We start from the raw sequence: 17,062 nt of genomic DNA, 5'->3' as shown, positions 1-17,062 counted from the left end.
ATATATATATATATATATATATATATATATATATATATATTATATATATATTAGTCATTTATGGTAATTTCGTAGGTTTTATTTAAGGAAAGAAAATAAAATAGTAATTATATCCAGCGGAACAATCATAAATGCTTCTACCGTAAATATCATATAATGTCATATAGTTTGACCAAAGAATGTATATAGTGACATATAAAAATCGAATGTATCTAGCGACATATAAAAATCGAATGTGGGTTTAAAATCATGTGTATCTTTTTATAATAAAAGTGTTAAACCATTGATCATTAATTTTTAACATAATAATTTTAATAGTTTTATTCATTTATTGTCATTTTTTAAAATTCAAAATATAACATATACTAAAAATCTAAATTTTAATTTTATAGCTAATTCTATTATTTAATTTATTTTAATAATATAAAATGAAACAAAAAAATGATGGAAGAGATATAAATTGTTATCAAATCTTTATTATTAGAAAAATTAATTGTCATATATATATATTAGTCATTATGGTAATTCCGTAGGTTTTATTTAAGGAAATAAAATAAAATAGTAATTATATCTAGCGGAACAATCATAAATGCTTCTATTATAAATATCATATCATATCATCATATCATATAGTTTGACCAACGAATGTATCTAGCAACATATAAAAATCGAATGTGGACCTACTTATTTTTCAATTGAATGTAATTGACTATCTAATTGAGTGACACCTAAGCATTGGGGTCTTTTTTAATTATTACAAAATTGAGGTTACAATTTTTCAAATGTTTCTCAATTAATATACAGGGGATGTGTTAGACTATAACATTTTACACTAGAAATTAGAAGATGACGGAACACCGCATCGAGATGAAGAAACATCTGTTAAGTAAGTTTTTTTTTTTTTTGTAAACTTCTGTTAAGTAAAAAAAAAAAAAAAAAAAGTTCAACATGAAGGAAAAAAAAGTTCAACATGAAGAACATACAGGGGACATGACACTTCCGCAAAGAAGTTGAGAATGAAGCAAAATTTAAATTTGTATAATCAAGGCCCACTGATATATTAGAACTGGTCCTATGTCATTAGAAAAAAAAATTAACTTAGGATTTCGGAGAACAGTAAAATGACTAAAATCTAGTATGCTATATATGACCATATATACCGAAGTGATCGTAGTCACTATATAACCAAATTTATAAAACTGTTACACTAGTTCTAAAACGGAGAGTATATATAATATATGTATGAACCAATATGGAGGTTATGAACAAAAGTAGTAAGCAACAAAAAGGAAAGTAGAAATATAACAACAAATCGAGCAAAACTAAAAGAATCAAAGCTCGTGGCGTTAAAGACAAGATCCCAAATAATGTCCACTACATTCGCCTTTGTTAGATCTCCACCTTTCTTTTCTCCCATTATATATCCATTTCTACTCCCTTTCAGTCTATTATGTATAGCCTACCACAATATATACAATAGCTCCACTAAACTGTATCCTTAATTATTCCATATAACTAAGAGATAAAATTGGTTAACATTGATAGGAGGTGTAATATCTATGTTCAGTGTCACAAATTTTAGTCATCATTCGAAGTGATTTTGTAAGATAGAACACATGAAAGCCTACACAATCGTTTTGAAACAGATCCAATTTCTTTTCAATTTTTGTATGCACGAGGGCTGTGATAAAGCCATAAGAAGTGTATGAACCACTCTTGATCTTTACTTTTGTGAAAGTTTCCGAGGGAAAACGGCCATTTCATACCCAACATATCGCAATATGTTCAATTTATACCCGACTTATATGGCCGTGCGAAAACATACCTGAATTTATATGATCGTGTCAAAACATACCTAACTTACAATTTTTTGGCAAAATCATACACCAGTCGCCACATCACTTGCTATATCATCTATTTTTGTTCGTGTGGATGTAACGTCAGCTAATTTTGCTGACGAATATGCCATATGTATAATTTTAAAGAAAAAACTAAATAATTTTGTTATAAAAATATTTTTTTAAATGTAAAATTTATAATTTAATATTTAGTAAAATTAACAAAAGTTAATTAATTAGTTAAATTTTAATCTTATATAAAAGATATATTTCCGATCCTATCAAAAATCGTCTTTATAAGAGTTATTTATGTATTGTAATGATTCAAATGCAATGTTAGTGTCGAGGACGTGTTACTCTTGATTAATGGTTTTGTTAATCTATTTTTTAAATGTAAATATCCATGATTAATAAAATGTAAGAAATTTATTTTTACACTTGATTAATAAAGCATAACATAATTTATTTTTACGCTTTATTAATCATTGGTATGTTATTACATTTAAAAAATTAGATTAAATGTAAATAACATACTCATGATTAATAAAGCGTAATATGATTCATTTTTATGTTTTATTAATTATGGGTATATTATTTATATTTAAAAATTTAGATTAACACAACCATGATTAATCAAGGGTAACATGTCTGTAACACTAGCATTAGATTTGAATCATTGAAATAAATATATAACTCTTATAAAAACGATTTTTTATATGATCAAAATATTTACGAATATATCTTTTATATAAGATTAAAATTTAATTAAATTATTTTTGTTAATTTTACTAAATAATAAAAAATTATAAAATTTTACATTTTCTAAAAGTTATTTTTATAAGAAAATTATTTAGTTTTAAAATTTTTTTATACACATGACATATTCGTCAGCAAAATTAGCTGACATTGCATCCACACGAACAAAAGTAGATGACATGGCAGCTGATGTGGTGACTGGTGTATAATTTTGCCGAAAAATTATAAATTGGGTATGTTTTGGCACAATCATATAAGTTCAGGTATGTTTTGGCACGACCATATAAGTCGGGTATGAATTGAACATATTACAATATGTTGGGTATGAAATGGCCGTTTTCCCAAGTTTCCGATATTAGTATATATCTCAATAGTTTCTTTCACATGCAAAAGTTAAGGCCTTAAGGGAGCTCTTCTTGATGAATTTGAAAAATTTGACTGAACCTGTCAATTATGGCTTTTTAAATATGATGAATTCAAAAATACTGAATTTTATTTTGTTAAATTTTAATTTATCTCAAATATTAATTTATCACAATGGCATGGACTTAAACTCAAAAATTATCTAGAATGATCACAAATATGTTGACAGCAAAAATTAAGGAAATTTTAGTTAAATAATTATTCTAAAAATATCCTAAAAATATTCTAACTTTCTAAAATGTGTGTTGATTGATTTTTTTTTTTTGAAAATATAAAAAAATTATTTTTCTTTTTCTTTTTCATCAGTCTATGATATCGTATTCCCGAAACTTTAGAATGCAGGTTCTACTTTCATGTAGAATGCAGTTTCTACTTTCATGTATGAGTAGATTCTAGATTTCGCATTTCCGAAACTTTAGAATACTTCGTAAAAGTAGAACATGCATTCTAAATGAAAGTGGCTATGTTTACGAATAATAGAATTCACATTCCTCTTAATTAGAATTTTAATAAAAAGTAAATGGTTCGTTCTAAAAAGGTAGATGAATATGTTTAATCTAGAATTATTTTTTATTAACCAATTTTTCGTAGAAGACGCAATCTACTTTTAGCAGAACGTAATTTAAATTTTTCATTTATTAAGTTTTTCAACAAAAAAAATACCCGTTTGTGTTTATGGGTGTTCTATTAATTGTTTGTATTTTTATTATTTTTTATTCACAAAAAATATTTATTTCATTAATTTTCAGAAATAAAAAAGATAAAAGGGAGACAAAATGGACAAAACAGTTTTTTACTAAGGGGCCAATAATGCTGTTTTTTGTTCTGTTTGACAATTTTTCCAATAAATATTATTATATATAAATGGCTATATGTGAATGTCACCAATGTGCTACCCTAGTTTAAATCTGATTTTTTTTTTGATAAAAAAATCTGATTTAATGCATGTTACTTAAAAAATGAGAATAATAAACCAATTACCTAATTTATATATATATATATATATTCTCTAATTCCTTGAGTGAACAAAACAATTTATTTTTGGAAAATACTGTGGAAGGAACACTCTTTTTTTGTAACACCAAACTTATATTAAAAAGAGTTCAAACATAAAGGTTTACAACTAAAGCAGAAGAACCTTGAGACATGCTCGACAGTATAACGAAAATAATAGAAAGCATTATGAATTGTAGAAAGATAAAGCCTATAAGAAGCGAGTCAAGCTCAGCAAGATGAAGAATCCCATGGAGAAGTTTCACCTTAATCTCTAAGGCGATTGTTCAAAAGAACAATTAATAGTCTAGATCGACGCTGATACACCAATAAGAAGCGGTTGAACTGTTTCCCAGCAAGAGCTTTTGGTGAGAAGCTCCAGGACTTTGGGCAACACCGAGAAGAAGTCCTATCTGACTTGATTTGGCACTGAAATTCACTGAAGTTAGCACGATCAGTTCTAAACTCAACAAAGCTTCTCAACAAGACTAGGTGGAAAGGAACACTCTAGTTCCTTCTTTTTACCCCATCCCCAACAGTCCAACACACATCCTATAGTTTTTCTTTTTGAGAATAATATACATAGTTTCCTCTAAACTAATCCAAATTCACAATACTTTTGTGTGTTCAAAGATTAAAGATAACTAAAATTCAAAAAGCGATATGAGAAGAAATGAGAAACATGTGAAAGTGAACAAGATGTATTGCGCGTCGAATCTTGAAAATTGATGGATGATGTGGTGGATTTTTGTGTTGGCAAAAAAAAAGGCAAAGACAATCTGGTAACGAGTTCAAAACCACTCCTTTGATATCTTTGGTGATTGATTACAAGCTTATCTTATCTTGTTCAATGATATTTCGTGCTTCTCAACATCACATGGGCAATCATTCCTTTCATGTAATCTTTATATATAAAGAAGAGTTTAATCTCTCCTGAACGCGCCACGTCAGATTCCAGCGTGGAAATAGGAGGCATCTCGCGCAGACACATCAGATACGCACCGTATCACTTAAGTTTTGTTCTGTCGGAACAGGCTTCACTTGGGCTTCGTCACGCTTATCTAATCTTCTTCGACTTGAGGCCCATCGACACAATCTTCGGGAATCTTAAACAGATGCGTTTCCTTCCTGATCTTCGTTCGTTCTTCTTCATACAGATCTAGAAATCCGTCGGTTACCGATTCATTCCTATTAATTCCTTCATCAATCCATCGTACACGATCTATCTTCAATGCCATCTTTTCTCTTCGAAGGCGGTGGTGGTTTGACTATAAAAAGGTTAGCATCCCTACACTCTTAATCATCCTATCACTCTATTGAACAAATCAATCTACTTATTTACTGAGAAATGGCTTGCTCTCGAGATCATCTATCCATCTCGATACGTTTTGAGATCGAAGAGATGGGTAAAGTGGCTGTTGGTGCGACGGTTGTCTGCGCAGCGGCGGTTTGCGCGGCGGCGGTGTATATAGTGAGGCGGCAGATGGAAAGCTCGGGGGAAATGGGAGCGTGTGATAGAGATCCTGAGGGTGATGGAGGAGGATTGCGGGAGGTGGGAATCTGAGACAAGTGGCTGACGCAATGACTGTTGAGATGCACGCGGGCGTCGCTTCTGAAGGTGGAAGCAAGATTAAATGCTCATCAGCTATGTTGATAATCTTCCTTCTGGGTAATCTTTTTTTTTTATAAATCTTTATTTAATAAAGATAAATTGACGAATTTTAGTGGATTTTTATCTGAATTTTAATTATTATTATGTTGCTGTATCTATATTTGACGGTCTTTGTGGACTAAGTTAATAATAAAGCTTCTGCTGGTATGTCAATGGTGAGTTAGACGATGGTGCCAGCTTTTCTCCAAGGTTTTGCCGTTTTTTTTTCGGGTTCAACCTTAAACCAACTCAAACGTCAGAAATATTAAACGTGGTGGCGACCTCATTGGAGTAAATATGCTTCTTCTGGAATCTAAGGTGATTCCGTTTTTAAAATTCATGTTCATCATATATTTGAACACATCTCCCGTGTTTAGATTCATGTTTAGAATTATGATTTTGATATTATTTATTTCCTCTTTGTGATATGGTTTTGAATCCAGTTTTAAATTGTCTTTGGAGGCTAAGATTGTGGATCCGGATACGGGTCGTGACTTGGGGGTTGATTGAACTGGCGAACTCTGGTTCCAGAGTCCTACCGTGATAAAGGTGTATGCTTCTTCTTGAAAAAGTGTTTCTTTTGCGTTTGGTGCTGGTATGAAACTGTGTTGAGTTGCTTTTAAAGGTTATTCCAAGAACGAGGAAGCTACTGCTTTTACTATTGATTCAAAAGGATGGCTGAAGACTGGAGTTTTGTGTTACACTGACAGTGAACGTTTTGTCTTTATTGTTGATAGATTAAAGGAGCTAATCTAATGCAATGCTTATCAGGTACAAACAAAATATACATAATGAACTTTTGTGTGGTCTTCTTAATGTTTTAAAACTTATAAATTTGGTTAGGTTGCTCCAGGTGAACTAGAAGCAGTGTTGCTAGCTCATCCAGAGATTGCTGATGCATCAGTAATGCCGTGAGGACTTATCGAAAGTGAGCTCATGAGCTTGGGGATGTAGCTCTTACTTTTCTATTATTGTTTTTGTAGTATCCCTGACAATAAAGCTGGGCAATATCCAATGGCATAAATCGTCAGAACATCTGGAAGCAACTTATCCGAAAGTGAGCTCATGAGCTTAGTCTCAAAGCAGGTTTTTCAATCATGCAGACCATGTTTTGTAACTAATCCAGCCGTGGTTCCTTATATATTCTGAATTTTGTTTGGATTACTTTTTGTCCATACAAGAGGATACGTAAAGTCACGTTTTTGTCTTCAATCCCCAAAAGTCCATCATGCAAGATTGTAAGAAGAGAACTTATAAAGCTCACAACCTCAAAGTTCTAGCAGGAAGTCATGTTCACCAGCCTTATCTCACACTTCACCATTAGTTATCCGTCCAGGAATCAAATAAGTCATATCATTCACTACCTATATTTTCTAGGTAAGGATCAGAATCCATATTTGAAAGCTTGATTTTTGGTGTTTGTTATACATAAAAACGAATAAAAAAAATAACTTTACAACATGTTTATTGGGTTAGATTTAAGAGGTCACTATTTAACATAAAAGATATGAAAATATAAAAACCACGATTACATGTTACCACAACAATTACGAAAATCAATGTCAAATGTAACTATTACAAACAAACTAAACAATGTGTGTCCATACTTTAAGCAAGAGAATTCAAGTTTTACTTAAAGAAATAGTAATTAGAACTTTTTAAAAATATAACCAATCAATTTAGCAAAAATACTATACATGAATTTAGTCTTTAGGTGGAACTTAAAGTCAATAATCGTAGATTTTAAATTTTTCTTTCTTTTTGAAAACTCAACAACGATAAAACTTAATTCTTACAATTGACATATAATATTTCAAATATCAACATAAATCTAATGATGACGGATAATAGATATAAAACAAAAATGGGAATGTAACATTGTAAAACACAATTGTCAAACTCAAAGACTATATCTTAGCCACCATAGTATCTCACCCCCACCAATCATGTATAATAAAATATTTTTCAACATATTAATTTATACCTAAATTTACTCTTCAGGTGGAACTTAAAGTCAATAATCGTAGATTTCAAAATTTCTTTCTTTTCGAAAACTCAACAATGATAAACTTAATTCACACAACTGACATATAATATTTCAAAAATCAACATAATTCTAATGATGACGGATAATAGATATAAAACAAAAATGGGAATGTAAAATTGTAAAACACAATTGTCAAACTCAAAGACCATCATAACTTAGCCACCATAGTATCTCACCCCCAACAATCATGTATGATAAAATATCTTTCAACATATTAATTTATATACCGATAAATTAACCAAATCTTCAAACCCACAAAACAAATATTTTGTATCCTTAATTACTAAGTGTCTCGAATTACTATTATTTGTTTTCCTGATACTATTTATGTAATATATTATGATTTTTTTGTAGTGTATCATACACACTTTTTGCAAATTCAAATTCAAATCTAAAACACAAACTACAAAATCATACAAAAATAATAATTTATATCACAAGTAGAGTATATCCCGCCCGTAGGGCGGGCCGACCCTAGTATTTCTATATTTATATTTTGATATAGCCTTCATATCATGGACTGAAAAAAAACTTAATTTTTGGAGTTGTGCAAGAATCGTTTTTTGGTTTGTTTCACAACTTCAAATATTATATACTCAATAGATGGATCATTTTGTTGAGTTACAAAATAAATGTATGTGAAAACCATTAGTTATTCTCCAATGTAGAATGTTGTAATTACAGAGTCTTATGTAGAGAAAAATACGGTTAACTTAACAATTACTGTAGAATATATTACACTAGATATGAGCCTGTTGTGTTGCAACGGTTTTGTTTAATGTTTTAATTTAATAAAACATAAAATAATAATTATTTTATTATCATTTTATGATTGATTTGTATATGTTATGTGAGATTTATTTTATAATTAGAAAAATATTTTCATACATAAATTTAAGTTAAAATTTATATTTTATAATCATGGTACATAGATGAATTGTTATCAACTTTCTACTTGGATTAGGATAAACATAATATCTAAAGGTTTAAATTGAACCCAACATAAAAAAAGAAATTAAATGAAATAAAAAAATTAAAGTCAAATAATTTCAATCGAGTCAATGACAACATTATACATTTTTATGTAATAATTTAATGTTTTATTAAATATGTTTTTATAATTTTACACTTCTTTTGTTAATTAAATAATTTTTCGTATTATGTTCATCATCAAATTCTCTATTAAATTTTTTATAAAATATTTTTTTACAATTCTCTTCTGGTTATGACTTAAAAGTATGCTACAAATCTCTTTTGTTTAGGATTTTTTTTTTTTTTAAAAAGGAAAACAACTATCAAATATTATTTACAGTGTTTTAGTATCTTAGAAAAATAAATTAATATTACATAATATTTTACAATTAAAATTTTCTAGGATTTATAAAAATAAAATTACTTTGCAATAATTATCTCAAGTTAATATTAAATATTTTGCCTTTTATAAAGTGCCATTTTAAAAAGTGCCATTTTCAAAATTCGGTTTTTTCAATATCATTAATATAGTGATGACAAAAAAAAATATCACTAATATTTTTACAATTTAAAGTAATGGCAGATTTTTATTGACACATTCACAATCTAATCTTTTAATTGACACATGCCTCGACTGAAATATTTGAAGTTATTTTTGGTTTATAAATTTTAACATAAAATTATTAAGAAAATAAAATTACTTAAAAGTTGCTTGTTTCTTCAAAGTTGTTAATTAATATGATAGTGACAATTATATATTTAAGAATGTGACATGTGTTAATCTATGTCATAATTAAAAGTATATATGCTAATATAATAATAATAATAAAGAATTTTGTTAAAAAGTAATTATTAATATTATTTAATATTAATTTCTGTTTTTAAAATCCTAACCAAAAGATAACTGCAAAAGATTATTTAATAATAACTTTTCTTCTAATATTGTTAATATTAAATGTGTTTAAATATAATTTATAGTTACGTTACCTAAGCGATATCAGATGCAATGAAATCCCAATCATCATTAATAGAATGTTGGACTTCAGAAATCTCATTATTCATTGAAGGAATTTCAATCATATCGCCAAGATTAACCAAACATCTATCATCATAGCTGAAACTAATAGAAAAGTATAAAATCAAGTTAGTAAATTTGTTTTCAACTAATTAGGCTTAATTTTAATAAAATGAACATCCAAAAAATTTAAATTGTACCTTTTTTGAAAGTCGGTCACAGAATCAAAATCATAATCCAAATAAAATTTAGTCCCAGAAGATGCCGACAAACAAATTACACCTTCATATGTCTTGATCAAAATACTTCTCATGATAAGAACAATATTTTTACTTTTTACAGGATGATATTTATCTTCAAATAGTTCTGCTTGTTCAGTCCATAGTGTTGCTCATATTTTAATTCCACTGTATAAGATAGAATATTTCTAAAATAGAAATAAAAAATTTTATAGTGAGATTGATTGACAGAATTGGAATTGAAAAATATACCTCCCTAACAATAAAGTTAGAATAGTTCTTCGGAGGACATGTTTAGTCTTACTACGAACATCCATTTTCTCCATTTTTTTATATAACCTATTACATCTGTAGTAAAATCATGTTATATAATAATGTTATTTCAAGTAGAATTCATTACGAATACCCAATCAATTGACAGTAACATACAAAACCGAAAAGAACATGCGAAGGTGATATTAAACTCACCTAATATTTTTTTTGAATCAATAAATATGTTTGGTAATTAAATATAAGAAGTGACAAAAATATGACAGAGCTTAGTTCTATATATATATATATATATATATATATTTTTTGAATTATTATAGTTCCTTTTGGTTTTATGATTTTTTTTATTAAGGATTGTAATAAAGGAAAAATAACATTAAACACTCTTTAACAATTTCTTGGTTTAAGATTTTTAAAAAGTAAAACTACTATCAAATATTGTTTCACATTTATCTTTTCTTTATGATTTTAGAAAAGGAAAATTAGTATTAAATTAATTATTTGTACCAATCGGTTTTGGTATAGGATTTGTTAAAATTAAAATTACTGTTACTTTTTTTAAAAAAACATCGTGTTAATATCCAAATAATTGTAGTTCTTTTTGTTTTATTATCTTTTTAATTATGATTTGAATAAAGGGAAATTAACATTAAACACTTTTTAACAATTTTTGGTTTTATATTTAAAAAAAGATAATTACTATCAATTTGTTTTTAACAATTAACTTTTCTTTATGATTTTAGAAAAATAAACAAAAAATATAATTACTATTGATTTTTTTAACAATTACCTTTTCTTTATGATTTTAGAAAAATAAACAATATTTGCAAATACATGTCACAATCTAAAATATATAACTGTCATGTGTCGCAATTATGTTACTTATTAACTTTGAATTTAGAAAAATAAATAAAAAAGGATAATTACTATTAATGATAATTGCCTTTAATTTTTCTAAATATTATCTTTTCTTTATGATTTTAGAAAATAAACCATATTTGCAAACACATGTCACAATCTAAAATATATAACTGCCATGTGTCGCAATCGTGTTAATTAATAACTTTGAAGAAACAAGCTTTATATAATAAGATTCATGCAGCTACTGGTATATCTATCTGTACACTGTTAGTCGAAACCAAACTACAAATATTTATCTATCGTATTATTTTACCACTTACTTTTCACACATGTCACTCGTACAACCAACATAAAGTACTTGAATATAAACGGTTTATTTCCTTTTTAGATAGTATTGGCTTATTGAACCAGTATAGCTATCTGAATTTTCTTAGGTTTGAATAGTTTATGCTGTTGAGAGAAAAAGAGCTAAAGATATGAGAATTGTAAATTTGTGATGTATGAAAGTTGTCATAGGGTGAGAATCATTCTTTCAAAGCCCACCACACCGTCTTGTCTAAAAAAGTAGGGCATTGTTAGAGTTCGAAGGCTTGTCATTTGTGGAGCCAAACATCTGTGCCATTAATGTTAACAAATACGATAAACTAATTGGGCTAAACGGACCCAGTTATAACTTGTCGCATTCCGGATGACCTTAGTTAGTTGGTTTGCAATTTGGAAGAGGATAACAGGCATAGGATGCATACGAAATTACGAACACATGGGAAGTGTTTTATAGAAAGAGACGGGACTGGCAAGAGAAATGTAGCCATACGAAGTAGCTTTAAGAATGCTGAGGTTCACAGCAAAAGAAAGCTACCTTACACTTTTATGTGTTTTGTTTCTTTCAACAGTTCCTCCAAACTTTAGATATTGACTTGACAATCATTGCAATGTATGGCGATCGTTTATTTTTACATAATTAATCGTATATTATTATATTTAATAATTATGATCATAAGGTTATATAATGTTGACTAAAAGTATATATGGATCACACCTATATGCATTTAGTTGACTAATTCAGTTGACTAATTAAACTGAATTGTGGTGTTTTTTCTTTCATAATGGATACATTTCTAGAGCAAACATGGAAGATAATGGACATATAAAGATCATAGAGACGTTTTCATAATTATTGACCAGCATAATTTCTCTCTTTTTATAACAACAAGATTTTTTTACCAATATACTGCTTAATAAGTTTGGAATCTCTAAATATTTGGCTACGTTAATTGAAACCCGAAATGTTTTCAATCTCTGAGCAGAAAATGCATATTATAGGAATTGATTAGATATGATGTAGATATAGATGCAACGGTAATTTACAAAACCAATGGGCTCTAATGCTTGTAATGTATCCTTTTCGAACGTCTACTCCAAGACAATGGCCTTTCTCTAGTTATGTCTTTGTTGTTGATTGTTGTACAATCAAAACCATGTCACGTGTAATCTCCCTTGACATGTTCCGCACAGGCGTGGGCTCGAATCTCATCTTAACCACTACTTGCTATTCATGTCATGTCTATGTTTTGCCTTTGTAACCATTTAATATGAAATCTGTAACGTGATGTTGCCTCCTCTCCAAGCCCCGAAATTTCTTCTTTATGCTTCTAGCTAGTTTTTCTCTTTTGCTTGGTAATACTTAATCAATTCTTGTAGGTATAACCTTGTTAACTTGATTTATAAACTAGATTAACTAGGGACATTTTAATATAGAATTTAAAGTCAGCCATATGGCTTAATTATGTTCAACTGAAAAAGATGGAATCAGAAATTCAGCTAAATGACCAACTGAATAAGATTGTTGTACCCATGAATTTTCTCCATAATTTGTTTTTTTTTGTCAAGACTTTGATCCACAAATATCTTACTTTCTAGTTTTGTCTCATGCTACTTCAACTTAAATTGGGGAATACATTTGCAATCATTTTTAAATAATTACTCTCTCCGTTTCATATTAGTTGTCATTCTGCGTTTATGCACACAGATTAAGAAAATATTTAATTTTACATATTTTTAAAATAAAAACACTATTACCAATGCACCTAATCATATTTCAAACAATATAAAAATAGAATAGAGAATATTGTCAATAAATTTTGCATTGAAAACCGAAAACGACACTTATTTTGAAACAAAAATTTTGCTCTACAACGACAATTAATTTAAAATGGAGGGAGTATATGATAGTTTAAGCTTCAATATCAATGTTATTACATACAAATCACTATAGTAGACTTATTTTCTGTTATATATACTTCAGATTAATTTTGAATAGAGTTGAATACACTAATATTATGTCCAAAGTATGTGTTTCCTCACGACAGAAAGAAACCACAAAATGGGATCTCTTTAGGAAATCGAAGAAATATTAAGTTACTTTTTTCATCGGTGAGGATCTGGAATTTTGAAATTACATTTAATAGCAATAAATTTTCTTTTTCTTTACCATCAGTAATACAAATTTCAAATTTCAATTAATCCGTAGCTGAGAGAGTGATGCTAAACGGTTGGTTATTAACTGTACTCTCCTTATCAATAAATATCCATTCCGTTTTTCGATTTAACTGTAGTTGTAAAAAAAAGTTATTTTAAAATAATTGTCGTTCTAAAGAAATTCTTCATTTTATTTTTCCATTAATTAAAATATGGTTAAATATATAGATAATTGAATTTTTATTTTAAGAATATATAAAATCATATATTTTTTAATATGTGTGCATAAATCTAAATGAAATGGATGAGTGACTTCAAAGCTCTTCACCAAAAGATAAAGGGCGTCAGCTCATACTGTAACACTTTAGTAGCTAAATTAAACACATAAATATGTTAAGATTCTTGGAAAATAAGAAGTTAAGGAATTAAACACATAAATATGTTCAGATTCTTGATATACTGGACAATGTGGGACGGGGGAAGGAGACATAAGGAATGCAAGTGGTGTAAAATATAACGAGTTGAATATGACAAATATGAACACTTTTTATGTTTCAAAAATTTTAAACAATTGTTGTTATGTTATTTTTAATTATTAAGAATATTCATCAGAATATACAAACATATTTTCATAATAAAAATTAGCAGTTACAACTACAATTCACTGAAGAGGATGGAGTATTTTCAACTACTAACTGGTATACATATAAATATAGATGGTGCTATGGTTTGAAATATAAGCAACGAGTTTTCATACCGAAGACACAGAAAATAGGGGGAAAACAAACTCAAAGTTGGAATCCAAGGCAACAAGAGAGGATATCCCCCACATTATCATAAATACAATCAATTAATTTCCTACACCTTATCAGAAAGCTCATAAAATCAAATGAGCCCACACTCTCCTTCAATTAAGTTCTTCACCCACGCATTTAGAGCATACACATCGCAGGGTTTTAGCACAACTCTTAGGCGGTGGGGCCCAGGTGGATCCCACATTTATTGAAAAAACTTCACTTCTCTCCTCTTACCTAAGAGGCAACTCTTATCATATTGGCGGACCCCACCTCTCTTCTCTTCACTACAATTGGCTAAGGTTTTTTTCTTTTCTTTTTTTAATTTTTAAATCTGATAAAAAACGAAAAACATATATTTAAGAATCCGGAAAATATGACTTGTATGTCCGTTCACATTTCTATTTTTTTCAGCATTCAGAACTTTTAACTGTAACCATATCCGGAAAATAAAACTATTGTAACTTTGTAAGTTATTTATATTAAGGAGTTACATATCACATTATTTGTTGTTGTTATATAAACATCTGATATTGCATTCTATGATTTCCACAAATCTAGCATAGAAAGAGACTCTTAATATACATCCAAGTCTCTCATCTTCAAAACCCTAATTAAATAATGTCCACGAAAAGGATCTCATCAGTAGAACCAGATAAGATCTCCAAGAGAATATCTTTCCACAAACGCAACGATGCTCACTCCGGCGAGCTTGACGTGTTCGAGGCCGCCGTGTATTTCTCCGGCTATGACGAAGTCCTTTCCTCCGACCATAGACACACACATAAGTATGGCTATAACGCGGCGAGAGAGGAGAATCGAAGGAGATGGGGAATCTTAGGAGGAGGGAGAAGAATAAGCTTGGATTTGCCAATTAGATGTTCAGAGCAGGTGCATCATCTTCACCAAGAAGTTACAACAACCAAAGAGAGGACTGGTAACGTGAGACACAAGCAACCAAGCTCACCGGGTGGGAAAATCGTCAGCTTCTTGAACTCTTTGTTTCATCAAGCGGGTTCTAAGAAGAGCAAAACAAAGTCAAAGCCTACGGATCGAGAAGTCGAAGAGGAGATCCATGGAGGAGGATGGATGAGGAGAAGAAGAAGAAGCAGTATCAGCAATTTCTTGAGTTCAAGCAGACCTAATCCAACCACCACAACGACATCATCTTCATCAAAATCTCTGTTGTCGTCTTCAAGCTCCGCTCTCAGAACTCCTCCTCCTTATTCAAACACTCCCACCAAGAACTACAAGCAGTTCTTGAATTTCACTTCTACCACAGACAAAGTGGAAGTGTTAGAGGAAAAGAAAATAAACAAAGAGTTATGTTGGCTTGATGAGAAACTTAAAGTGATGGATAGCCTCTCAGAGAAAAAGAACGTTTGGTGTGACCGTGATGATGATGATGATTGGAGAATAAAGAGAGAGGGAGATGATGACGACGGAATGGAGAGTGATTCAAGTTCTGATCTTTTTGAATTGCAGAACTATGAGTTGTCTCGTGGAGGTTTGCCAGTTTACGAAACTACCAATGTAGCAAACATCAACAACACTCATCTATAATCTCTGTCTCCGAGTGTCATGATGAAACCCATGAGATCTTGATAAAACCCCCCATGCATGAAACAATATTTTTAGTTGTTATTCTCAGATTATTCTGCAGCTTATATGTAATTCTTTTGAATTTCTGGGATTTGATTGTGGAAGTCTTTTTTTGTATGAGATTTGAGATAGTTTTGATAAATACATAGTTTTCTTGTCTCTCACATGGATTTTCTTTTGTTTCTACTTAGTAACGTATTTTCCTTGTAAAATAAATGTTGTACGATGAATATTTTAATTATCAAAATTACGTGGCAAACCGTTTTTGTTTTAGCAGAAATTCGGTGAAGAACCGTCACTAAAATACTATTCCCTCCGTGTCACTTTAAATGGTTTGCAAGGTTTTTACACATGAATTAAAGAAATACAAAATTTTATACAATTTATATTGGTTATATAAAAAAATCATTAAATGAATAAAATTCAGTATTTTGTAATTAGTTAAAAATTCAAAAAAATTCAAATAATATTAAATTCTACCTAAAATAATGAAAACATCAATTATTTTGAAACATTTTTTTTTCTTTAAACACCTCTTAAAATGATACGGGGAAAATATTAATTTTATTTGAGACAACCATTTTTGTTTAAGAATCTTTTCTTAGTTGAAATTAAAAGATTCTAAAAAAGAAAAATAAACTAAAAATATTTTAATTTTTACAACTCTTGAGACATTAATAAAGTGACATCTGTTGTTTTAATGTTTCAAGAGGTTCTAAAACTCTTTAGTTTATGAACTCTTGCTGACTTTCTTTAATTTCTTTATGATTTTATCTTTTTTTAAGCTAAGAACTCATTCGCCAACTGCATTGAAGAATTTAATGGAGGGTTCACACGTAAATTGAGAAGAAAAAAATATTATAAAAATCAACAGTGAAGACTTCGTTTCGTCCTGTCCTTTCCACAAACCTGGATCGTAACTGTTCACACGCAAATCTCCTTTTTCTTTTAAAATCAAACAAAAAATTAAAATAATAAAAAAATACATAGGGAATCGAAAACAGAAGGTTTACTAATGCGTATGCCCTCATACCAGCATTGGAGCTGCTCTTAGCAACCAGTAAACTGAGCCATGTCACAGACCATATATCGTTATTAATCATGTCAAAGTCTATCAGTAAAT

The 17,062-nt window shown here is 29.3% G+C and overlaps 1 protein-coding gene and 1 long non-coding RNA gene across 3 annotated transcripts; both read left to right on the top strand.

The window, feature by feature from the left end:
• The first annotated feature begins 4,934 nt into the window (after positions 1-4,934).
• LOC130501077 (uncharacterized) lies at positions 4,935-8,179 on the top strand. Of its 2 annotated transcripts, XR_008939493.1 has the most exons (6): positions 4,935-5,679; positions 5,847-5,979; positions 6,105-6,210; positions 6,287-6,432; positions 6,505-6,747; positions 6,843-8,179. It is a non-coding gene; the product is annotated as an uncharacterized LOC130501077 (long non-coding RNA). The 2 variants fall into 2 exon arrangements; XR_008939490.1 differs by lacking the exon at positions 6,843-8,179 and having other exon boundaries at positions 4,938-5,679; positions 6,505-6,822.
• Positions 8,180-14,863: 6,684 nt separating this feature from the next.
• On the top strand, positions 14,864-16,099 carry LOC108840061 (protein BIG GRAIN 1-like E). The gene has a single exon (XM_018612878.2). It carries the CDS (start codon positions 14,959-14,961, stop codon positions 15,898-15,900), a length of 942 nt encoding a protein of 313 aa, XP_018468380.1. The 5' UTR covers positions 14,864-14,958; the 3' UTR covers positions 15,901-16,099.
• The last annotated feature ends 963 nt before the right edge of the window (positions 16,100-17,062 follow it).

This window comes from Raphanus sativus, chromosome 2 (assembly GCF_000801105.2).
Source record: "Raphanus sativus cultivar WK10039 chromosome 2, ASM80110v3, whole genome shotgun sequence".
NCBI classification, from domain to species: domain Eukaryota; kingdom Viridiplantae; phylum Streptophyta; class Magnoliopsida; order Brassicales; family Brassicaceae; genus Raphanus; species Raphanus sativus.
This window is presented reverse-complemented; position numbering and strand designations above follow the sequence as displayed.

Coding starts and splice junctions, on each gene's coding strand:
- LOC108840061 (XM_018612878.2), top strand. CDS start 14,959: ATGTCCACGAAAAGGATCTCATCAGTAGAACCAGATAAGATCTCCAAG.